Genomic DNA, 24,191 nt, shown 5'->3' with positions numbered 1-24,191 from the left:
ACTAGCACTTTACTAGAAACCCCTGACTTACACAGGGCAGGCTTCCTCCTTGCTGGAGAGGCTCGCTCATGGGGTGCTGCTGCTTCCCTCTGCTCTGCGCCATCCTCCCTGTCTCTCCCGCTGCGCACCAGATGCTGTTCCCCACGGCCACCCCGCCTGACACCCCTTTGTACCCTTCCTTATCTAACTCATAATGTCTTTTTTCTTTTCAACTAAAATCTAGACTTCATTTGATTTTCTTGGTTTCCTCCTAATATCCTTTTTTGTTGTGTTTTAGGATCTCATATTACATTTAGTTGTCATTAACGAGTGCTTTCTCATCCCTTACAATTCAGTTGCTTCCTCTGGGAAGAGCTGGGCCCCCTCCCCTGCTCCCTGCCTTGGACAATCTCCATGTCCTTCCTGTCCCTCCTCAGAGCCCACAGGAGCCCTCTTTCGCAGTTAGCGTATTGCCCTGTCCTGCTCAGCCGTGGTGGTGCTCATCTCCCCGCTAGGAACCCCAGGGACCAAGCCCTTAAGCACCCTCAGCTCCCAAAGGAGCACACAGAGGAATCACTGAATGGACAAAAAAATGAGGAAAGGGGGAGGAAACTGGAGGCAAAAAGGGAACAGGAAGTCGGTGAGTGAGTGAGCGAGCGCCAGGCAGCCCCTCCCATGTCACAAGCCAGGAGCCCCCCAAGAACTCTTGAGTCTTTGGTTTTCCAAAGGCAAAGGCACTAGCCCTGTTTCCTCAAAAGATTGGTGGGACAGCAAAAGGCCATCTCTGTCCAGGTGGGTTCCAGTCTCTCTGGCGCCCACCCAATGAAAGCAATAGCATGCCTTCTGCATGTCTCATTTCTTTCCCAACCTGCTATTTGATTCCGAGAACACAGAGAGTGGTGGCAGGATGGTTGGCCTTGGCCCCTTGCCCTCTCCTGGGCTTGAGGAGGGTGGTCAGGCCAATCAGAGATGTTCTTAGCTATCTGAGCTAGGAGAACAGGGGCAGGCCTGCTACTGGTTTAGTCTTATCAAAGCAGGTATTTTCTCCTCTCTTGGTTCTTTAAAGTCTCTGCAGACATCCTCCTCAGGTCTTGAGACCTTTGTGTGCCTGGAGGTGATGAATGGGAAGGTGGGATTTTTCAGGGGAGAGAACACCTGAGACTGTGAGCTTTGGTCCCTGCTTTGGTGGAGAGCAGGGGGGAGATGTCTCATGGGAGGGAGTGCCTCCCTCTCTGTATCCTAGCTCTGGGTAAAGGATAAAGCAGAGAGGGCACCGTGTCCTCTGTGCCTGGACAGTCTCCTCTCTGCTCAGGGAGCTGAGCTGCCTGAGAGCTGAGAGCCCATGCCTAGGGCAGGTGTCCACATGACAGGGAGCTCAGGGCCAGGAAGGCAGGGGTGCAGAGCCTGCCTGGAGACTCTCAGGGCAGAGGGCCGAGAAAGATGGGAAGACAGAGTCCTGGCATTATCTGATGACTCCAGAGACTGTGAGAAACTTAAGGCAGAAATTCCTTCTTAGATTTGCCCAGTCCTGCCAGTGGGAAAGGGTTTGCAGCCTCAGAAGGAGAGGGGTTTCGAAATACAGTAAGGAAAGTTCTGCAAGGCCAGAGCTAGGAGACTTTCTGAAGATGAAACGTGAAATCCACTCCCAGTGCAATAAGATGGGAGACACAGGGTGAATTCTAGCTCCAGTGTCAGGCTAATGGTCCCATCCTATGCCTGTCTGGAGAAGAAGGATGCTACAGAGAGGCCTCGAGGACAGACCTCACCCACCAGGCCTTATGGCCCTGCCCAGAGGGCAGGCAAACTGGCAGCACCAACCTCTGTCTGGGAGTTGCCCCAAATGTAGCCCAGATGGCAGAGGAGAGCCCCAGTGGGGAGTCGAGGAAGCCCACACACAGGAACTGGTGCAATTGACAGACTCAGCAGAGGCCTTCTGGGTCAGGCCTTCAAGTCTTCCAGCCATGGGCTACGAGTTCCTGCCTGCTGTACCTAATAGAGCCTTAGCAGAGAGAGGGGCCCTCCTGATAGCAGGTCCACAGTGGCAGACCCCTCACCTCCCGACTGCCCCCTACCGCCCCTCTCTGCCCCTTCGTACACCCAGCTCCTTGACTTCTAAGCTGGTACCTGGCATCCCCATCCCCCTGCCTGTGGCCGGTCCACCCCAAGGTCCCTCCTTCAGGGGTTCCCGCCTGGTGTCTCCCACCCTGCTTCAGGGCTGACCTGCCACACCGGGTCCGTGTGCTTGCCGGACTTGGCTGAGCTGCGGAAGGACGGCTGGGACTGGGGCTTCTTGAGGTTGTAAATAGCCACGTTCCCGTCGTAGTGGCCCACCACCACCAGGTAAGGGTGGTCCACGTGCATGTCTAGACACATGATGCCACTCTCACTGCTGAAGATGTACTCGGGAAAGCTGGGGTTCTTCAGGCTGTACAGCAGGAGCATGCCCCGGCTCTGCTTCATGAAGTCATCTGTCCCGGGAAGATGGGGAAGATGCCGGGCTGTGGCTGTGGTGGAAGGATTCCGCAGCCCCTGCCCCTCCCCACCTACCCAGGGGACCTGCCACTGGGCTCTCCAGAGAGGGCAGATTCCCCTCTGGCTTTCAGCTTCTCTGTCTCAGAAATAGAAGCAAGACACTGGGCTGCCTCCTTCTTAGGGTTCCCAGGAGAATAAGGTCACCAGGCTTATCTGAGGGATGAACAATCATTCTCTCCATTGTCCCTGGGGTACAGGAAGGAGGGAGGCAGGCTCAAAGTTGTGCTAGGTGAAGAATGTGCATGGGCTTGGGAAGAAGCAGTGACCTCAGAGAGGGCTCGGAAGCCCCACGCAGGGGCAGATGGCTGTCCTTCGATGCCTGGATGATGCCCGTGTGTTCCCCAGCCCAGCCCAGGACAGGAGCTCGGTTTGGACTAACATGGAATTCCCTGTGGGTTGTCAAACTAGCCAGCTATGTGCACCTTCCCACACCCTTCCATGGCCTCCATGGTCCCCAGCTGCAGCCTGCACGCTAGCCTGGGCCCGCTCCCAGAATTGAGAAGTCCCAGGCAGGCCAGCCAGGCTTCCACAGGCCGCTGTATCACCCTTCTGGCCTCAGCACAGCTTTTGGTGATCAATAGCGAGGACCACTCAGCAGAGGCCCTGCTCCCTGCCCACCCCATGTCAGAGGACAGCCTCCCTCTCTCTTGCATCCTCTGCTCATGTGGCGCCCCCATCCTGATACAGCAGTTACCGAACAGAAAACTGACCCGGCCCTCAAGTCCAGCCTTCCTGCTTCCGCTAGTCCAGGACCCTTCATGCACTCAGAAGAGGAGGAAGTCTAGAGCACCTCCCCATCTTGGGGACCCTCTGCTAAGGGAAACTTCCACCTGAGAGGATAGCTCTCTCCCCTTCTCCTCCCCCGCCAGGGGACCTCTTTTACCCCTGGCTACTGCAGGCCTTAGGCCCTCCAGACAAAGTGGCTTGTCCTGAGGTCTTGAGCCCATGAATGGGAAAAACAGGGAGGCCACCCCACACTGACTGATTTGGCTGAGTCATTCTTTCTGTCTTATTCCTTTTTGTTTTCTTCTCTCTCTCTTAAGATTTATTTACTTATTTTGAGACAGAGAGTGAGCATAAGTGAGAAGGGCAGGGGGAGAAGGAGAGAGAATCCCAAGCAGACTGTGTGCTCAGCACGGAGCCCAGTGTGGGGCTTGATCTCATGACCCTAAGATCATGACCTAAGTGGAGACCAAGAGCCCCACGTGCAACTGACTGTGCCCCCACCCCCAGCACCCCTCTGTCTTATTTCTAATGCTGCCCCTTACTCGAGGGAGTAGGTACCTGGGCTGTGTTCCCTGGGCTCTGGGGATGCGTTCGGACCCAGTTACCAGATAGTCCCACCCCAGGCACTCTGCAAATGGTGTTTACTGGGAGCCAGGACTAGAGAGCAGGATGCAGCCAGGAGCTAGACTGGCCTTCGGTGGGTCGAGTTGGAAACTGAGACAAGCTGGCATGCCTACCAGAGCAGTTCTCTATGGGAAACCTCGCAAAGGAGGTTTCATGTGCCAGGAGGGAGTTGCTTTCCCAAGTGGAAGGTGCAGGATCCAACTGGAGCCCTGGGAAGGGCACACAGTGGTTGAGGAGGGAAAGTGTTTCTGCTCTGGAGAAAGCAAGTCTCTCACGAAGAGGAGGAACTGGCGGCTTCCAGAGCCAGGTGGGTCACCCTATGTCTGACGCCACCTCAAAGCCAGTAGGAACAGGCCTTCAGATGGTGTGGGGAGCTGGCCATCCCTCACCCTGTAGGGCTCATCCTGGGTGGGCCCTGAGGGCTGAGCCTATAAGGGAGAAATCTGCAGCTGCTGAAGGAAGGTGTCGGTCCCCCCCAGATCGCAAAGGGCTCGAACTGGGCAGAATGAGAGTCATTTGTAGCTCTTTTTGTTCATCCCACAAATCCTGAACACCTGACTGGGCCTCCCATCGGGCTGGACCCTGGCAGGGACAGAGACACTCCACTGGAGATGTGGGCGGGCCCCCAGCAGCGCCGAGTGCTAGGAGACAGACCCTCATGGGGTAGGGAGTGGTAACCGCCAGGACACTGGGGATCTACCGATGCCCTTAATGTGCAGTCTGTCCTCGATGCTGGGCAAGTCTGGCAGAGGCTGAGTGGGCAGGGGAGTGGGCAAGCAAACAAGCGAATGGAAGGGTGAGTAGGCGGTGACTGACTCTTGGGCTGGGGACTCAGATGCTCCTCTTATTTCACCAAGGGGCCAAGGCGGGTATGACCCTCACACTTGGTCCTGCTGTGGCACAGGACCTGTCCCCTCAAGGGACAGCAGTGACCCCCCCAACCCTGCATGCATACAGTCTTCATGACCAGTGAAACTAGAAAAGAGGGTAAGAAACCCTAGGCTAGATTAATAACTCCGTAGTAAGGACATTTCTGACCTGCTCACAGGACCACTGAGATTAGAGGCTGGGGCTTTGGCTCCCGATTTTTATAGATGGGTAAACTGGGACCAGAAGAGAGGAAACCATGTGCCCGGCTCCTTCAGACCAATCACATGGTGTTTGCCTCGTGCAGTATTTCGTTTATAGCTGAAGTTATACCTCACTGATCTGGTCTTTATGTGGAGGTGGAGAAAGGAAGGGGAAAGCAGACCTAAGGGGTGGTGGCGACTGGCAAAGCCAGTCCAGTCTCTCCAGAATCTGGACTAGAGAATGTGTAAGGGACAAGGCAGTCACAAACTATATGGGGAGACTTCTGGTAGGGAGAAGCATGGACTTCAAGAGACAGGGACACAGAGAGCAATCAGTTACACTAAGTCCTTAGGTCCTGCCTGAATTCCCAGGCCACATGCAACCCGACAATGAGCCTCTGCTTCTTAGTCCACCCCTGGTGGCCTCTTACTTGCAACCAAATGAGCCCTCCTAACATAAAGATCATGATTCCATTCCATCCCTTTCCTTTCCTTTCTCTCTCCCTTCCTCCCTTCCTTCCTCCTTTTCTCCCTTCCTTTCTCTCTTTCTTCCTTCCTCTTTTTCCCTTTCCCTTTCTTTCTCTCTCTCTCTCTTTCAGTAAGCTCTATACCCAACATGGGGCTTGAACTCACAACCCTGAGATGAGGAGTCTTGTATCATGTTCCACCAACTGAGCCAGTCAGGCGCCCCAAGATCACAGTTTCTAATCATGGCTAGACTATGTGTTTCCTGAATTTTTTTTTTTTTAATTTATTCATTTGACAGATAGAGACCACAAGTAGGTAGAGAGACAGGCAGAGAGAGAGGAGGAAGCAGGCTCCCCACTGAGCAGAGAGCCCGATGCGGGGCTCCATCCCAGGACCCTGGGATCATGACCTGAGCCGAAGGCAGAGGCTTTAACCCACTGAGCCACCCAGGCGCCCCTGTTTCCTGAATTCTGATCCAAGTTTCTGTCTGCCAAACCACAGCAGGAAAACACAGAAAACTCTCATTTAACTGGGGCTTCCTCTCCACTCCATCTTATTCTATGATGTTCTCATCACAGGGCTGACTCCAGTGGCACCTGTGAGACCTACTTCATTCTCTGAGTACACCCAGTGTGACATCATAGCCCAAATCTCCAACAGTACCAGCATGAGATCATCATCTTGTCTTCCAGAAGTCCTAAAATGACATCACTATTCAAGTCACTGGGGACTCCCCACATGATATCATCACTCAGGTAACCCACAGTCCTAGTGATTTGTCTAGTCATCATTGCCCAGCGATCCAGCATATCCAGTATGATATCACCAACAAGGTCACCAGCAGCATAGTACATCATTGCTCAGCTCTCCAACATTCCCAGTACGATGCCACCCACCGGGAGTCCCAACACAACACTGGCATCAAGGGGTCATCTAGAGTGTTTCAGTTTCCAGTGGAGACTAGAATCCCATCAGGCTCAAGGCTTACAGAGCCCTGGGCTCTGAGCCCTGGGGTATTTTGTCCTGAATACCACAGACTCCCTGGTTCCTCAAAGTAGGACTGGAGAGTCCAATGACACAGATGGGAGCCCCAACCCCACACTCCATTATATAAAGAGACAGAGACTCTGAAGTCTGGGGCCAGTGAGGAATTCCAGTTTCCTCCAGGCTTCAGGATTTCAGTAAGTCAATGTGGCCAGGTAGAAGGAGCAGAGGAACAAAGGAAGAGAAAGAGGAAGGGAAAGAAGGAAAGAGAGAAGAAAAGGAGGAGGGGGAGGAAGAGAGAAACCACCCAGTCTGTGACTCTGAGACAGAGGGAGAGGGCTGCACACCTGGCCTTAGCTCCACTTTATGCCCTTGCCCTTCTCCAGGAAGCCTTCCAGATCATTCAGCCTCTCCTCGTGTGGGCCCCCTCTGCTCGTCTCTACCTGTATGTCATTATTACAGGTAGTCATGCACGGGCCTTTTCCTCAGCCTGCCCCAAAGGCTCCACAAAGGATGGAGTGAGCATGACTTAGCCCAGCAGGTTTACTCTCTCCATTGGGAGGGTTCCCTCTTTCTCCCTCTGCTCTGCTGGATAATCTCTAAAACCTCCCTGACTCTGACCCTCTATGATCCACAACAATCAGGGAAAGAGAGTCAAACTCTGTATAGAGTCTGATCTGGCAGTTCTCAGAAAGCCGTGCTCTCAGGGGTGGAGGGGCTCAATTCCACCCCGACCAAACTGTCCCTCCCTCGGCTCTGCGGTAGCCCCTGGCAGAGTCATGCCCAATGAAGAGCGAGGATGGATGTCTTCTTGAACTGCAGCCACTGGGGGGATAAGGGGGGGCTTGCTCAGTCCCAGAGCTCTACCCCTGCCCTGAAGTAATGACTCTAGATCACAGGGGGCTGCTCTGGAGAGTTCTGGCTGTCAGGAGAAGGCCAGGCTCTTGCTCGGGATTCGGGGAAGGAAAGGCAGACAAAGGGCATGTTGGGGTGCTGGGCTAAAGCCAGGTCAGAGGGAAGTAGATGCCAAGCTGCAGAGACAGGCTACCGAGCCAGCCTCAGACAGCAGGCCTCCCCTCTCCTACTGTGGCTTTCCAAATGAGGCCAGCCCAGGGTGGACTCCAAGGCAGCCGCCGTTTAACGATTCCCTTATTAAGTCATGCAAGGGGCATTTGGAGGGGAACTGCGGTAGGCAGAATAACACCACCTTCGATGTCCATGTCCTAATCCCTCGAACCCATAACTATGTTACTGAGCAGGCAAAAGGGATTTCGCAGCTCTAATTAAGTTAAAGACCTTGAGATTATCTTGCATTATGTGAGTGGACTTAATGTAATCACAGGGGTTCTTATAAGGGAAAGAGGGAGGCAGGAGAGTCAGAGAAGGAGGTGGAGAATAGAAGCAGATGTCAGAATAATGCAATTGCTGGCTGGAAGGGGGCCACAAGCCATTGAATGTTGGCAGCTTCTAGAAGCTGGAGAAGGTAAGGACATGGATGTTGCCCATGAGCCTCCAAAAGGAATGAAGCCGCACTGACAACTGACTTCAGCTCAGCAGAATCCACTTTAGACTTCTGACCCCAGAACTGTGAAATAATAGAGATGGGTGTTGTTTTAAGCCATTATGTTTGTAGGAATTTGTTACAGTAGCAATGAGAAAAATATGTCGTAGGCATTCTGGGAAGTTTGACCCAAGCTCTACTTCAAGGAACCAGAGGGAGAAGCCCCAGAGATGATAGCTTTTCCTGGGATGGTTTGGAAACCGTGTCTCTAGAAGTCTGGGGGAGGGGTTGGGTGCCATGATCCCCAGCTCTTCTAATAACAATAATGAAACCCTCCCTCCACTTCCCACACCCACCCTGCCACCTTGCACTCCAGGAACAGAAATGCCCCGTGGATTAGGATTTTCACAGTCTCCAAAGGCAGGGGACTATCCCAGGGGTCACTAGGAAAGGGCATCAGTGCTAAAGGGTTCCAAACCTCCAGCCTGGCCCAGAGGCCGTGGTGCCGGGCTGGGTTCAGCCTCTCAGGTAACTGGGCTTTTCTGAGCACTTTCTTCCGATGAGAAGTCATATTTAAGAAGTGTGGGAAATAAGAGCAAGGCCTTGGAGACAGAATACATCAAGCGGGACATTTAATTTGATTTAGGGAAAATTAGGCAAACATTTGAGAACCTAAATAACTAACCAGTAATTAAACTAACAACGGGAATGCCCTTGCACTACAACCCAGCAAGCACAGTGGCCTTTATGGACTGTATTTACAAAGAGACCTGACAACATAATTAGTCCTGTAAATTTTACACAGCCTGCAGCTGAGGAGTGATGGATTTTGCATGTGGAGGATGAACGGGGAGAAATGAGGTGGATGAATTTCCATTTTCAATAAATGAAATTAACACTGCTTAATTAGTGAAGCTGACAAATAAATGATCAGGAAAGATTTAAATCCCTATGAGTGTGTCTCTGGCCGCGGCAAGCTCAGAGACAGACCAGGATGTGGTGGGACAGAGGGGGAAAGGGTTCCGTGTGGGGACTCAGAGCCTGACTTTGGCTCCTCTTGAGGGCTGCCCCCAGAGGGAGGCCAGGCTGAGGGACAGCTGACTCCTCTTTCTTTCTTAGATGTGGCCCACTGGGCGGCTTCCCCCTCATCTCTGTGTGAGCTGATCAGGACCACACAGAGAGACCAGGATCTCTTCCACCATCCCCGCCCAACAGACCATGAGGAGTTCCCATTTCCCTGCTATCAAGCAGCTGATGGGCTGGAAAGGACCCCTTCAGTGCCACAGGCCGACATAATTGTATCTCTGCTTTGCCCCATGGGCTGCCCCTTCCTAGCCTTCTTTCCCTTGGCCTCCGGCTTTCCTCCATCTGCTTTCACCTGCTCACGGCCTTTCTCCACTCTGCTGAGATGCGGAGCCTGGCCCCAGGGGCAGCCCAGTCTTTGCTTTCTATGCAGCTTGAGTTGCCCCCGTCCCTGCATCCTCCCTGGCACCCACGCAGGGAAGACAGATGCAAATATTTCTGTGCTATTGCGGGCAAGTGCCTGGACCCCCTTTTCCTTACCTACTTGCCCTTGGCCTGGCCTGGCTCCAGCCAGCCTGCTCTGTGCTCAAATAGGAGACTGGCCCCAGTCCTTCTTAGATATGAGCCTGCCGCCGCCAAAGTCCTTTTTAGCTGGATTATAGAATAAATGTCTGGGAATGCCAGGCAAAAAGAGTCCTGGGCTGAGCTCATCAGGATCCAACCCAAATTCTCACTCCAGTGTTTGTAGGAGGCAAAGGCTGATGCTAGGAGGCTGGCATCGGGAGTTTCCCCAGACAGTGTGCTGGACGCTGGTGAGCCAGCCGCTCCTCTCAGTGACCTCATCGGTGACCAGGGTGCCCCTCGCCTGCCTCAGCTTTGCCCTTTTTCTTCCAAGGGGGCATCTGGGCACTGGAGAGCACAGGACTCCCAGAGGTGATCTCAGAAGTGAACGCAGGAGCCCTTCTGAGTCCCACCCTCTGCGGAGATATGGAGGGCCCTGGGCCATTTTCAGCTCACTTTCTTTTGGCTCTTTCCTTATCAGCCTTTGAAACATTCTCAGGACTTTCTTAGCTTACAAACAAAAGAACTCTGAAAAAAACTTACTCCACATCATATTTCTCTAGCCATTGCCCAGCCTCACTGACAGATTCCCAGAAGTCCCAGTATTCACTCTTGCCATTGTCCCACCTTAGTCACGCCCATGGGCAAGCTGGTCAGTAACCCCGTGCCTGCGGAGGCCCAGCCCATAGCACCCCTGCTACTCCTGGGCCTGTGCTCTAGAGGAGGTAGGGGCCTTGTCTGGTTCTCCTCCATCCCCATAGCCCCCTCTCTCCGCTTGGGTCCCCTGAGAGTCCTGCAGGAAAGCTAGGGGACAGAATGACAGGCTGTCCTTTATTTTTTTAATTTTTTTTAAAGATTTTATTTATTTATTTGACAGAGAGAGAGAGATCACAAGTAGGCAGAGAGGGAGACAGAGAGAGAGGAAGGGAAGCAGGCTCCCTGCCTAGCAGAGAGCCGGATGTGGGGCTCCATCCCAGGACCCTGGCATCATGACCTGAGCCGAAGGCAGAGGCTTTAAACCACTGAGCCACCCAGGTGCCCCCAGGCTGTCCTTTATATGTGGGTGGTTCCTAGAGTTCACAGGGCATGTTTGCTTTTCTTTCTGGTAAGTCTAGCAATGCCCTGGGGTGAAGATCCAGCAGGTGTCAGCCTCTTCAGGCTACTAATAAGGAAGCCAAGGCTCAGAGCAGCTTCTGGCCCCACGTCTCACCACCGGGCAGTACCCCTTCGGCCAGAAGTTCTACAATGGACTGATGCTGCCCAGGCGTGTGAATGCGGCCAGCGAGGGACAAAGAGAGCCTCCCTGGGTGAGTGCTTGCCTGAAGGAGGCTCCTGGGCCAGCCAGGCTTGGAGTCCTCCATGCCTGAGGGCTGGGTTACTTTTCTCTACTGCTCCTGGCTAAAGCGGCCGCTGGGGACAGCCTCTGCCTGAACCCAACCAGCTGACCCTGCTTCTGGCCCTGCGTGGGAGGAGGATGGGGCTAGACCTGAGCCAGTGTCCCCTCCCACCTGCTAGGGAGCCTGCCTCAGCCCAGCTTCAGTCCTGGGCAGAGAGCCTGAGCCAACACAGCCTCATAGGGGGTCCACACCCACTCCTGGGAGGGCCAGCCCAGCCCCCAGGCCCTGTTCCAGGCCCAGTAGCTGCAGCAGAGGGGGAGGAATGTGCTAGCTCCCTGCCAGAAGGGGAGGGTGCTTCCAGCCTGGCAGCAGCCCACCCTCAGAAGTAGGGACACAAAGCGGGCATTTAGGGCATCCTCAAAGGCAGCACAGACCACGAGACTGGGAGCAGCTCCAAGGTCTCCTCCCTGAGAGGAATAATAAACACCAACCCCTCCTTGCCCTCCCTCCCACCCCCCAGCCTCTGGGAAAGAATGGGCCGGGTGCACAGGCGGTCTGAGGGGCAGAGACCAGGAGCCTGCACGTCTGCCAGCCAGCAGAAGCTTGGAGAATGGAAGGGTTTTTTCTGTTCATAGATGCTGATTCTCCCAGCCAGAGAACAGGCCGTTAGCCGGGGGAGATTCTGCTAACATGAAGTGTGGGGCCCTCTCCCGTTAGGAAGGGGGAATGTCCAGCCCAGCACGGAGGTAGGGGCTTCTTCAGGGAACACAGAATATGAAAGGAAAGCAAAACTACCACACAGTTACCACGGTGCTGCCTCCTGCCTCAGGGATGAGGGCGGACTGGCAGGGGCGGGAACAGCCTGGACAATAGTGGTCTTCCAGGGCCCACAGGCCAAATGATGAACATCAAGCACCTACCTTCCCCAACCCCTGCCTGCTCCGGATCCAGATCAGGAACGTTCCCTCTCCCAGCCTCACCTCTAGTCTTTCCCCAGGTCTGGTCCAGTCCACTTTCTCAAGCTTCCCAAACCTATTTCTCCATTCCTATGCCACAGTCATGGTCCAGGTCCTACCATCTCTTCCTGGGGATCCTCATCAGTCTCCCAAGTGGTTTCCCAGCCCCCAGTCTCATGCCTGCCATTTCCCCCTGCCCTGGTTCTGTCCCTGCCCTTCTTAAATTCCTTCGGTGATTTCCCCTCAGGAGAATGTCATAAAACTCTCCTCAGGAGAATCTCCAAGCTTCTTGGAGTTGTTTACCAAGCCATTCGGGGGCCAACCCTGGCTCCCTCAGCAGCTTTATTTCCTCCCATATCTCTTGTGCCTCCAGACCTTTGCATATGCTGGTTCCTCGGCCAGAAGTGCTCTCCCCTCTTCCTTCACTACAATAAAACCTTTAGGGTTCACTTTGGCATAGTCCTTCACTCAGTGCTAACTGCTGGTATGGTTGTCTGTATTCCCCATCAGACTGGAAGCCCCTGAAGACAGTGACTAGATCTCAGTCCTCTTATGTCTTTCACACCTCACAAAGAGCTCTCTGCACTGGTGCTTAAGGTCCTTAAGTGTTTGCTGATTGAGTGAGCAAATGAACAAATAGCCAGATTACTTACAGGAGCCATGTCCCACTGCAAACAGATCATTGTACTTTGGATTCCTGCAAAAGAAATATGAATCCGTTGGCCCAGGAAATGAACGTGGTTTTCCCAATAGACATGAGCCTTCCCACGAACACTGGTGCCTAACTACACTAAAGACATCTACTGTTGACTTTAGAGACATGGGCTGATCGCACAATCCCATAAGAATCCCAGTCCCTTCTTTTCTATAATGCTACGCGTCATCTTCAGAGTGGTTAAGAGCAGTAGAAGTGCCCCAGCTCAGGCGCTCAGGGCCTCTGGGTTTGCTGCAATGTCCATACTCACCAGCAGAGGGCGGTGACAGCCAGGCGCTTAGCTTTGTCGTTTTGGAACTTCCAAAGCGGCAGCAGCGTACCCTCCAGGTCTCGGTATTCGTCAGCAGCATCCTCGTAGTACTTAAAATCTTAAACACACCCAGGCTGAATCAGCCCTGGGACTGCCATTTTATGACAAACCCAGGCCTGCCACTCTCTGTCTGTACCTCCTTGGCCAAAACAGACTCTTGTGTTTCAAAGTGGGAATAGTAATAGTACCTATCTCAAAGGACTGTCGTGAGGATTAATTGTTAATATATGTAAAGTACTTAGAAAAATAGCTGGCACATAGTCAGCTCTCTATATGTTATTGTTACTGTCATCACTGTTGTTGGAGGCAATTTACAATAAAGTAGACATGTCCTCTTAGATAAAATCCCAGGTTTGTCCATCTTCACACCCGCTGCTAAGCCCCACTGTGGTGAAGCTGCCTGGATCCCTGAAATGGGTTCTCTGGATTCAAGTTCATCTCCTGCCCTAAATTATCTCTGCCTCCCGTTTCCTCTAACTTAGGTAGAAGCTCCATCTGTCTTGTCATTTGGCTAAATAGAAACCTGGTAATCATTGACTGATCTCTTTACATCATATCTCATATTGTCCTTCTGATGACTTTTTTTAATCCATTCACTTCTCTCCAAACCCAAAGCCACTGCCCAGGTCCCAAGAACCATCACCTGCATTACTACATCCTCCTCCTAATTGGTATCCCCACCTCCAGTAACTCCTCCTCCAGTGCCCACTCCCCAGAGCTACCAGAATGAGAACAAATCAATCACCTCACCACACCACCCCTCCCCCCCACTGAAAACCCCTCAATGACTCTGCTTGCACAGGCTCCCTGGTCAAACCAAGGGTCCAGGCCACGACTGCCATGTCATTTGCAGTCAGGTGTTCACCTAACCTCTATATCAAATAGTGTCTAGAATGTTCTACTCCTCCATCTTCCTGGCAAACTCCCACTAACTGCAGATCCAGATTAAACTCCTTCTCTGTGAGGCCTTCATTTTCTTGTTAAGCAGAATTCATCTCTTCCTCCATTCCAGCCCTGCCTCTTCTCTGCTGAAACGTCTGCCATGCTGTGTTGCTTCTATTGATCCTTTTGCCCGTCTCCCCTACCAGACAGCTCCTGGGGAGCAAGCAGCATGTTCTAGTCATCTCTGGACCTGCAGTGCCTAGCATAGTGCCAGGCACAGAGCAGACACCCAATGATTGTTCAAAGAACACAATGAAATAAATCACCAGAAGTGAAAAATTTCTCAGTCTTTTTTTCCAAACAGGGGTGACCCATTAGAAAATGAATCCTCTCATCCGACACGGTCAAGGACATGCCTAGGCACTGGCCCAGCCTTGAGGTTGTGGGACCACATTCAAACCTCAAAAATGTCTCGGAACAACAACAAAAAATCAGAGCGATCAGAGGCATGAGCCTTGATCATATAGGAGAGCCCCAAGCTTAGGCTGTCTTTGAAAATACCTCATTTCAGAGAGGAGGTTAATTGGTAACACTTTTCTGTTTTCACTTCTTCATGATTAGACTTTCCCTTTGGGAAAAGAGTGTGCAATTAAAAAAATCAAAGTTCAATGCATTTTTATGTGATTGTGTTCTTATAAATGAAAAAGGTTCACCAAGGCCAGTTTCTCCATGGATATTAATCGTGTTCGCAGCCCTTTGGTGGGCTGGTTGCAGAGGCTGGGTTTCAGGAAGCCAAGCTGTGTGAGTGACAAATTCATTCACAGCTGCTGTGTACTTTGACAGCTTTGAAAAGCACTCAAGGTCGTTTTCCAGCCTGAATGATAACAAGGGGGCTTGTTTAGGCTGCTGGTCTTGGCAGCCCTGGTTTCTATGTCCTATGGGTGAGCAATGAGCATCAAGTCACCAAGAAGAGCCCTAGGCTGTCAGCAAAGGAGACCAGCCAGCAGCGAGGAGCTGCCAACTTTGGGGAGGCAGCTGCTCCAAATAAATGCACAACCTCTTAGGGAAATACAAGCCACTTGGGAATGTGCTGTTCATGCCATGGGAAGGATTCTGTTTCCCTGGCTCTGTCAAAGACACCAGAATTTCCCAGGCCCCCAGGATTTAAGCATTTCTGAATCAATCTCTTTCTTCACTTCATCACTAATTAATCACCAGCATAGACTTATTGAATGTTTACTTGAAATGTCTCTTCAAGCTCAGTGGCTCTGTAGCCTTGCACTGGAGCACTTAGGCTATAGATCCAAAGGGCCTGTGTTCAAGTCCCAGTGGCTCCACTCACTCCTCATACTGGCTGCGGTTGTGAACAAGTGGCAATGGCCCAAATTTCTCACCTATGAAATGGAGAGAATAATGGTATTCACCCAATAGCATGGAGGTCAGGATGATGTAAAGTAATATGTGTAAGTTGCATAGCACAATGTCCAGTACCTGGGCCATTCCCAGGGAATGCTGATGCTGGATTTTCACAATTACAACTGCTTCCTTTTCTTTACCCCTGGAAAAGGTGGGATGAGGCCCATTCTACCCCTTAGCTGAACCTCACCTTGGTCTCTGTCCCTGTATTCTGCCCCATTGCATCCTTCTCCAGCTGACCTTTCACTGGACTGTGTTGCTGCCTGGACAGGACCTTTGAACTCTCTGCAGAAAAGCTCAGATTCCCTGAGATAGTCCAGGCCCTGTAGCCTGGACTCCAACCACCTCTGTAGTCTGAACTCTCACTACTTTCCAACAAACTCCTGCTTGAGTCACTGAGTCTGCTGCCCTTTGTCCTCAGAGTCCATTCGATTTGTTTTTACCACCGAGTGACTGCTTATGCTGTTCCTTTCCCAGAACATCTGCCCTTTTGCTAATCTCCCATTCAGACTCTGCTTATCCCTTGGCACCTAGCTTAGCCCTCCCTTCTGCCTTCCTTGACTGCTGCCACTCATTCCTCATTTCCCTTCCTCCATTCCTGAGGATCCCCAGAGCTGTTTCAGTCTGCATTCTAGCATTTATATTGTCCCCAAGCTGGACACAGTAGAGACAAGAATTAGGAAGCACTTGTGAGCGAAGGGTGTGTGTGTGTGGCAGAGGGAGAGGGAGTAGGAGAGAAGCGGACTCCCTCCTGAGCCCAGAGACCGTAGGGCTTGATCCCAGGAACCTGAAATCATGACCCAAGCCAAAATCAAGAGTCAGATGCTCCACTAACTGAGCACCCAGGCGCCCCCTGAGGAATTCTTTTAATACAAGCAGTAAGAGTAGTTGCCAGCACGTTAAATCTTACCTTGAGCAACATCATCATATGTGTTCTGGTTGACCATCCGCTCCACAATTTTAGCAGCCTGAGTCACTTTGGTGATGTCATCACTCTGTGGAGATACAGAGGTCACAGGTCTTCATAGCTAGTTCCTGCAGAGCTTATGCCTCAAGCCACAGCCCAGAGGTGCAATTGTCTCTCTGACACCACCCACCTAAGATAGCTCTGTAAAGAAATCTCTTCATGCCTCAAGGAGCAGCTCATGTCACCACCCCCTTTTGGGAATGCCCAGCTCATATGTGGCATAAGGAGTCTGCACTGCCATACTTGGCTCCTGGGCACAGCCTGCCTCATGATCTTTCATTCTGAACTTGTTCTGGCGAAGGCATATCTTGGTGTACAACACGGGACTTTGGAGAGAGTCCAGGAAGGGTATTGGAGGGAAGAATGGAAAAGAGAAGGTAAGAGTCTTCTTTAGTGGAGACAGAAAGGTTTCATCATCTCAGACAATGACAAAGACTCTCATTAAAGGCCTCAGAGAGCTTCTGATCCAACTTATTTAGTCAAGAGTTGAGGAAGAGATAGAACCCAGAGAGGGGACAGAGATATGCTTGTACATAGGGAGTACGAGGCAGAAGCAACTCCTAACCCAAGGCTTTGTCCAGGTGCAACCCTCAAGGTGCTCAATAAGGCCAGGCCCATGGCTCTTGAAAATGAGATTTCCTAGGAGTGTTGGCATCAGGAAGAGGATGGCTTCTGGAGATACACAGACCTGCATTCCCTTCCCATTCTGTGGATTAGGAGCCAAGTGGCAACTTTAGTTAAGTTACCTAACTTCTACTATACTAGCAACTGTACACGATCTTGGGTTCTCACAACAATCTTGCAAAGTAAGTATCAGTAGGATGTCTTTACCAATGAGGAAACAGGCCAGAAGAACCCAGATAATAAGTAGCAAAGACAGGATCTAAACTCAACTCTGTGGACTCCAGGTCTCATGCCCGCAGCCCCATGGAGAAAGCCAGTCCTTCACTAGCCTGACCACCTTTGCCTGGTCCTGGCAGACTCAAGGTTTTAGATGTGCTCTGAGGACAGTGTGGTGGACTGCTGTCTCCCTCGTTCTGGATACTATGCTACTTGAGCAGACATAGCTCTTCATTATTTCTGACTAAACTTGTGGCTTCTGATTCCTTTCTCCCCTTCCTGTCCTAATCTTTCAGACCAGACAAGCTTACATTCATCCAAATCATTAATGAGACAGAAACCTGAAATCTATCATTGTAGACCTTCCTACAGGGTATCAATGAGTTGTTCTGCTTTCTCCCCTCCCATGCACTTGAGTTTTATATCAACCTCATCAGATGCAGGTCCCTGAAAAAAGGTGTCACTCTGTTCATACGCTGGGCCTGAGCAAAGGGCCACTCAGTTCTACAGACAGCCAGGCCCAGTACTTGGGATTCCCAGTTAAAGCTCGATTCCCTTGTGTAGAGGTTGCACACTAAGGTGTTCACTGGTGTTGGGGGTATCTTACACCCCACAATGTCCTGCCACCACTGTAGCTTCTTGGTACAGAGGACTGGAATCTACCTGCATCACAGCCTTCAATGTCAACCAAGCTGGAAGAATCCAGTGTAGTCCCCCTTCCCTGGGCACATTAGACACCAAGTCTGATAGACATGTTAGGCACCAAGGGCTTAGACCAAAGGACAGTTTTCAGTCTCAGCCACAGGGACATTTCTTCTGTTCTCTGGGTCCTGGCAGCTGCAGTTAAGGTTTCTATAATAATAGTCCTAACACACAGCCTACAGCTAAATCCTTGAAGGATCTTCAAGTGAAACTTGACCCAGGCCAACAGATCCTCCAAAGCCACTAACCTCTAGGCAACAGTACAGGGGAATTCAAAGGTCTGGACAGGGCAAGCCATGGGGCAAGGACTTCATCTTTCACCTCTGGGTTCCAGTACCCAGCATGATCATGATCACAAGTTTTGGTCTGTAGTTGAATGAAACTGAATTAGAGAAGTTCATATTAAGCCAAAGCAGGGAAGCCTCAAACCTCTCATAAAATGTGACTTTTATCAGGGACATGAAATTGTGTGGAAGTGGGCATACCTAAGACAAAGCAAGATTTCCTTTAACTGATCTGTCTTCTGTAGCAGAGCCGCTTACCAGAGAGCTGTCTGGGCGCTCTCCAAGGTGCTGAACCTAGACTTCGGCTTCCTGTGGCCCTCACTTTCCCACTCTATTGCCGGTCAAACTCATCCTGATACCCATACTGTGACTCTGGCTCCCGACCCAGCTTTCTCTCTGTTGGAAGGGACAAAAGTGGCCTTTCAGCATCTCCCTGTGGTGATCTTCCCTGTGGTGACCTATCACCATAATTTCCCTGATGATCCCCAACCTATACTGGCTATACCTACAGTGAGCCCCCCCCAGCCATGACCTTTATAATGACTCCTATATGGTTCTTTGGAGTAAACGTCCACCCCAGAATTACCACACCCATTGGCCTGGACGTGCTGGTGACTGTGATCAGCTCTGACTTGCCTTCTGGCCCGTAAGACTCACCTAAAAAATTGAACAAATAAAGCCCAAAGACTGAAGGTCAAGAAGAGCAAATCACTCTCCCAAACCTTAGGAGCCCTTGCTCAGGGAGGTGGTGCTTTATTCTCATATCCCACCTCATCCTGAGAAGAATCCTGAGCTCTTTCAAGGTATACTTTGGACTTTCAATAACATTCATGTCTTCTGTTACCCTCCTAGCCCAACAATCCTGAATCCTATAAGACTGGGGAGAAGTATGGAATGCCAGAGGTAGCTCTAGCTCTTCTCACATCTTCCCAAAAGAAAAGAACTATTCATACTTCAGCATTATCACATACACACACACCCCTTAAAGTCTGTGAAGTCCTTCCTGATGGCCAGGTTCCTCACTACCCAGAGACCAAGATCCCACTCAGTCATTCTCTGTGACACAGCCATGAAACCTCCATCAAACCTGCGACTCCATAGATGTCATCTTCCTCATGGTCATCTTCCCCATTTTTTTAGCCACTGGTGTCTTTGCCTTCTCTTTTTCTTTGGTCTTTTCCTGCTTCTTAAGCTCCTCTACATAGGCATCATAGATCTCCCACTAGGCAAGGGCAAAATGAGAAGGATCATCACACGGCAAAATCTTCATCCAGGCAGCTCCTATTCAGCTTTTAGAGCTTGAGGAATAGACTATGTCAACCCCTGTCACATGCCTCTATAGCATCCTCCACTTGGTCCAGGGTAATTATGTATTCGATGTCTGTCTTCTCTGCTGTCATCTCTAGGACAAGAATGAAGCTCTCAGGGCACCTCTGGGATGAACTTTCTACTCTGCAGCTTAGAGGCTCAATTGCCAGCTAGAAATCAGTATTGCTCCAACCTACAGACCCTGCTAGGCAAAACAAATGGGCAAATATAGACTAGCTCACGTTTTTCTTGGTGATTTATAAGACTCTGAACTAGGACATTTAAATTTTTTTTAATTTTTATATATTTATTTGACAGAGAGAGAGAGAGATCACAAGTAGACAGAGAGGCAGGCAGAGAGAAGGGAGAACCAGGCCCCCTGCCGAGCAGAGAGCCCGGTGTGGGGCTCGATCCCAGGACCCCAGGATCATGACCTGAGCTGAAGGCTGAGGCTTAACCCACTGAGCCACCCAGGCGCCCCTGAACTAGGACATTTTAAAAATGTTTCCCCATATAGAGATGTGATAAACTTCACTAGTTCATGTCGGCTATCTACAGCACTGACCACAACTTCTGAGCATAAAAAGATAAACAAAAGTAAGGGATGGGCACCTGGGCGGCTCAGTCAGTTAAGTGTTTGACTCTTGGTTCAGGTCATGATCTTAGGGTCATAGGATTGAGCACCATGTTGGGCTCCACACTCATTGCCAAGTCTGCTTGAGATTTTCCCTGCCCTCTTACCTTCTGTTCCTCCCCCTCTCGTGCCCTTTGTCTCTCTCTCTCTCTCTCTCTCTCTCTCTCAAATAAATAAATAAATAAATAAGATCTTAAAAAAAAATTAAGGAAACCCTGCTAACTGGATCTGACAGCAAGAGAAGCCCAAGGATAGTAACAAAGGAACCAGCAAGGATCTGGGACTGAAAAACCCCAGATCACATTCTATGCTCTCCAGAGTTGGGCAGTCACTGCCACCTGGAGGCCAGATAGACACACCTTACGGTAATGAGTCACCCATGGGCCAAAACTCCATGCTACAATACAATTCAATGTTTGTTATCTCATTCAGAGCCTTCCAACAATTCTGTGAGGCTGCTTGTTGTCCTCATTTGACAAAGAAACAGTAACTGATAAATTAAGAATGACATGGTTTGCCCAGGATCTTATAGTATGAGCAGCAAAGTTGGCGCCCGAGCTCAGGTCTCCTGGCACCAAATCCTGCCCAAATCAGCATGGCTACCCAGTAGGATTTGAGGGGGAAAGAGGGTCTGCAGGAAAAATGAAGGCTTCTGGAAGGGCAGGTTAAAGTGCTAACACTTCAGAGTCAGCCTTGGGGTGCCATGGGTTTCAGAGAGTTAGAAACCATGCTTATTTCCCTCTTTGACAGCCTTGCCCTGGGGTTGGGGGCATGTAGCTGATCCAGAGCTCACAGGGTGGGGTCCCACTGTCTCATATCCCTAGTGTTCAAAGCCTAGACAAGGAGCAGGGAGATAGATGGATGCAGAGGACCCTTTGACAAGGATGCATGGGGTGGGTGGCTGGGGTGTGGTGATGAGTTTTAGACTGATCCAGGGACTCACCTGATTGGCTGTGGCTGAAAAGTTTGTCCTAGGAGGAGGCTCCATCTGGCATTCTCGGTCCTAGAGAACAATGACAACAGGAAACCCACAGAAAGCCCTCAAATCCTTCTCACTTAACCCAGCAGTATATCCTTGGGTGAAACATTTCAGTTGGAGCAGAGGGAGGGATGGAACACAGAACTGGGGAAGTAAAGAGGGCCTGAACAAAGGACCAAATGATGGAGTGAAAGCCTCCATTTTCCTTCTAAGCTTCCTTAGAAAAAGCCCAAGCTAGAAATCAGGCGCAATGAAGCCTGATTGTGCCACTTTCAACCAAGAAAAACTCCAAGTGGGGGATGGACAGGTCTCTGGCCAGCCTCCTGATGCAAGACACAGAGGTCAGCCCCTGGTAAGCTACTGGGCTAACATCCCTCATCCTGAGAAGGCTTCTCCCTAATACTGGGGTCTCTGCTCCACCAGAGGAATGCATTCCCTCCTCATTATGTACCACCCAGATTACTGAATAGGGAGCACACAGCATGATTAGGAGCTTCCAGAAACCCATCCTGTAGACCTCTGCCCTCCATTCATAGGTTGATTTCTGTAAAACAGTGTCTTACATACGTGAGTCTCTCCCCTGAAACCCTGAGAGGTTCCTTCAACCTGGTATTCAGGGTCCTCCATACTAGTGAGCCAGGAAACTTTTCTAGCCTTTTCCAGCTAGTCTATCACAGAGAGCATCAACTGCAGTCAAACTGGCTTAGTTCTGCCTCCCTGGCACATTCTGGCCTCCCCTCTCTCCCCCAGATCTTGACCTCTTCTCCAAGGCCCATACATGTTTCAGTCTCAGTGAAGGGCTCCAGACTCCTTGTTACCCACTCTGAACTCCTTACAAGGAGTTCTGAACTCTGAACAGCTTACAAGACCCCCAACACATGTTCCCAGCTCTCCTTGGAGAGATGAACTGTGCTGTGCCTGTCATCCTTCTAGGCTAAGAGCTGCTGGGGCAGGGGTCAAGCCTGTTCCTTCCCTGCCATGCAACAGTGCAGAACCAGGAGGTCAAGGGGCTGTGGTGGGGGCTGCTCTACCCGGAGAGGATTGTTTAAGGTCTGTGAGGCCCTCTCACTGAAGTTGAACTGGTTGGTGAGCTTTCGCTCCTTGGGCTGCTTGGGAGTCATCAATTCTTCTTCAGTTGCTTTTGCAGCTGCCTAGAAAAAAAAGATCCACAGGACCAGGGCTGAAGAAGGTGGTGGGGAATCGGGGATGGGGAGAAGTCATGCCCTAGGAGAGTCTGGAGTAGGAGAGGGTGATGATGCCAGAGGCTTTCTACCTACAGCCTCTAACTTCTCACCTGCAGCCCCACCCCCCAACCAGTTAGCCCCGAAGCTTCCATCTGCAGCTGGAGCTGGAAGGGGAGGGATGGGAGCAGTTCTGTACTGTACCTCAGTGGCAGGCACATCTGTTTGACTCCCAAGTTCAGTTTCAGCTTCTGTTTCCTTAGGCTCTTCTTCTTCTTCAAGGATTTCGGTTTCTGAAATCACCACCTTGGCAGACTCCTGAGAACCTTGATAAGATACTGCAGATGAATCCAAAGGCCAGGCCTGCTCCCCCGTCCCCTGGCAGGGCAAGGCTCTCTTGGTTTCTGCCTTTGAGGCCTCAGCTACCCCAGGGTCCTCACAGCTTAATTCCCAGACCGCAGCAAGGCCGCCAGCTGTGGGGCTTCATGTAAGCAGAAGCTCTGCAAAGTTATGGCTTAGTATCCGCTCCCTAGGATGACCACAGAAAGGAACCTGGGCTCTGGGCCTCCACTTCCTGCCGGCCCCGAGGCCTACCTGCTGCTAACTCATCACGGTAGTGCTGCCGCCGTCCTTCATCCGAGTCTTTGGGGATCAGGTTCCCAACCTGGCTGAAGTGAACTGCCAGTTGGTTCACCACGCCAATAAGCTTATATGTGCCTTCCTAAGAGGAGAGGGGGCTGAGTCAGACCAGGGGTCCCAAAAGCGCTGGAGTGAGAATGCAATCTGCCTTCATTCTATAAGGATTAACATGGTCCATCTGTTAACGAGATATATATGGATAGATATCCCCAAATGTTCAGTTAACCGGAAGTTTTCATTACATTCCAGCTTAAGAAGAGGAGACAATGGGGCACCTGGGTGGCTCAGTGGGTTAAAGCCTCTGCTTTCAGCTCAGGTCATGATCTCAGGGTCCTGAGATCGAGCCCTGCTTTGGGCTCTCTGCTCAGCAGGGAGCCTGCTTCCCTTCCTCTCTCTCTGCCTGCCTCTCTGCCTACTTGTGATCTCTGTCTGTCAAATGAATAAATAAAATCTTAAAAAAAAAAGAAGAAGAAGAGGAGGCAAACGAAAGATGTTTTTTCTTTTACGTTCTCATCAAAGACATATTTTTAAATTGTCTTTTCTTTTCAACTTTGAATAGTTCTGGACTTGCCTATCACTGGCTCTCACATCCATGCCGAGTGATCCTCGTGTACCTGTCTCACCACAGAGCTGAGACAGGTCACACATAGTAATCAGACACACCTGGCCTGACCTTCTCCACACTGCTATTAGTGGATGTGAGGACTGGATAGATTCTCAGAGACACCCCCAATCCCCAATCCTCCTGTTCCATACAAGGGGCCACAGACATCTAGAAAAGGTTTTTGAGTTTGGCCCTTATCCAGTTCATACAGCAAATGAGAAGCAGGGTTCAGCTTAAAATCCAGGCAACCTTGTTCATTCCTTCTTCAACAAATAATTTTTTTTAAGATTATTTATTTATTTGACAGAGAGAGAGAGAGAGAGAGGTCACAAGCAGACAGAGAGGCAGGCAGAGAGAGAGGGGGAAGCAGGCTCCCCACCGAGCAGAGAGCCCAATGCGGGGCTCTATCCCAGGACACTGAGACCACAACCTGAGCTGAAGGCAGAGGCTTAAACCACTGAGCCACCCAGGTGCCCCTTCAACAAATAATTTTTAAGCAGACGCTGTATAACATGCCAAGTATTTTCTAGGTTCCAGGGATATAAAGCTTAGCAAAAGCAGATGTGATCCCTGTTTTCATAGGGTCTATTAGTCTGGGTCCCATACCTAGCTTCCTTATTGAAAAACATCCTAGTTGTACCATTGACTTTGACAGCAGGTTTCCTTCCTTCCTTCTATCTTTCTTTCTTTCTCTTTTAAAAGATTTTATTTATTTATTTGACAGAGAGAGCAATCACAAGTAGGCAGAGAGGCAGGCAGAGAGAGAGGGGGAAGCAGGCTCCCTGCCCAACAGAGAGCCCGAGGTGGGCCTCGATCCCAGGATCCTGAGATCATGACCTGAGCAGAAGGCAGAGGCTTAACCCACTGAGCCACCCAGGCACCCCTCCTTCCTTCTTTCAAAACATTTCTTCTCAACCCTTTTCAAGTCACATAGAAAATTATTACATTTGTATGACATATAGGGTTAAG

The 24,191-nt window shown here is 50.9% G+C and overlaps 1 protein-coding gene across 1 annotated transcript in view; it reads right to left on the bottom strand.

The window, feature by feature from the left end:
- The window catches only part of LOC111145979 (dynein axonemal intermediate chain 1), a 59,027-nt gene that overhangs the window by 10,672 nt on the left and 24,164 nt on the right, over positions 1-24,191 (bottom strand). The window contains exons 5-13 of the mRNA XM_022501329.1: positions 22,574-22,700; positions 22,184-22,317; positions 21,830-21,949; positions 20,763-20,822; positions 18,965-19,099; positions 15,995-16,079; positions 12,727-12,844; positions 12,415-12,458; positions 2,200-2,447 (exon numbers count right to left, since the gene is read on the bottom strand). Of these exons, the coding sequence (XP_022357037.1) occupies positions 2,200-2,447; positions 12,415-12,458; positions 12,727-12,844; positions 15,995-16,079; positions 18,965-19,099; positions 20,763-20,822; positions 21,830-21,949; positions 22,184-22,317; positions 22,574-22,700 (1,071 nt within the window). The remainder of the gene's footprint in view (positions 1-2,199; positions 2,448-12,414; positions 12,459-12,726; positions 12,845-15,994; positions 16,080-18,964; positions 19,100-20,762; positions 20,823-21,829; positions 21,950-22,183; positions 22,318-22,573; positions 22,701-24,191) is intronic.

Source organism: Enhydra lutris, unplaced genomic scaffold (assembly GCF_002288905.1).
Source record: "Enhydra lutris kenyoni isolate GAN:26980312 unplaced genomic scaffold, ASM228890v2 scaffoldscaffold13, whole genome shotgun sequence".
In the NCBI taxonomy this organism is placed as follows: domain Eukaryota; kingdom Metazoa; phylum Chordata; class Mammalia; order Carnivora; family Mustelidae; genus Enhydra; species Enhydra lutris.
The sequence above is the reverse complement of the archived record's forward strand: the minus strand, read 5'-3'. Positions and strand labels throughout refer to the sequence as shown.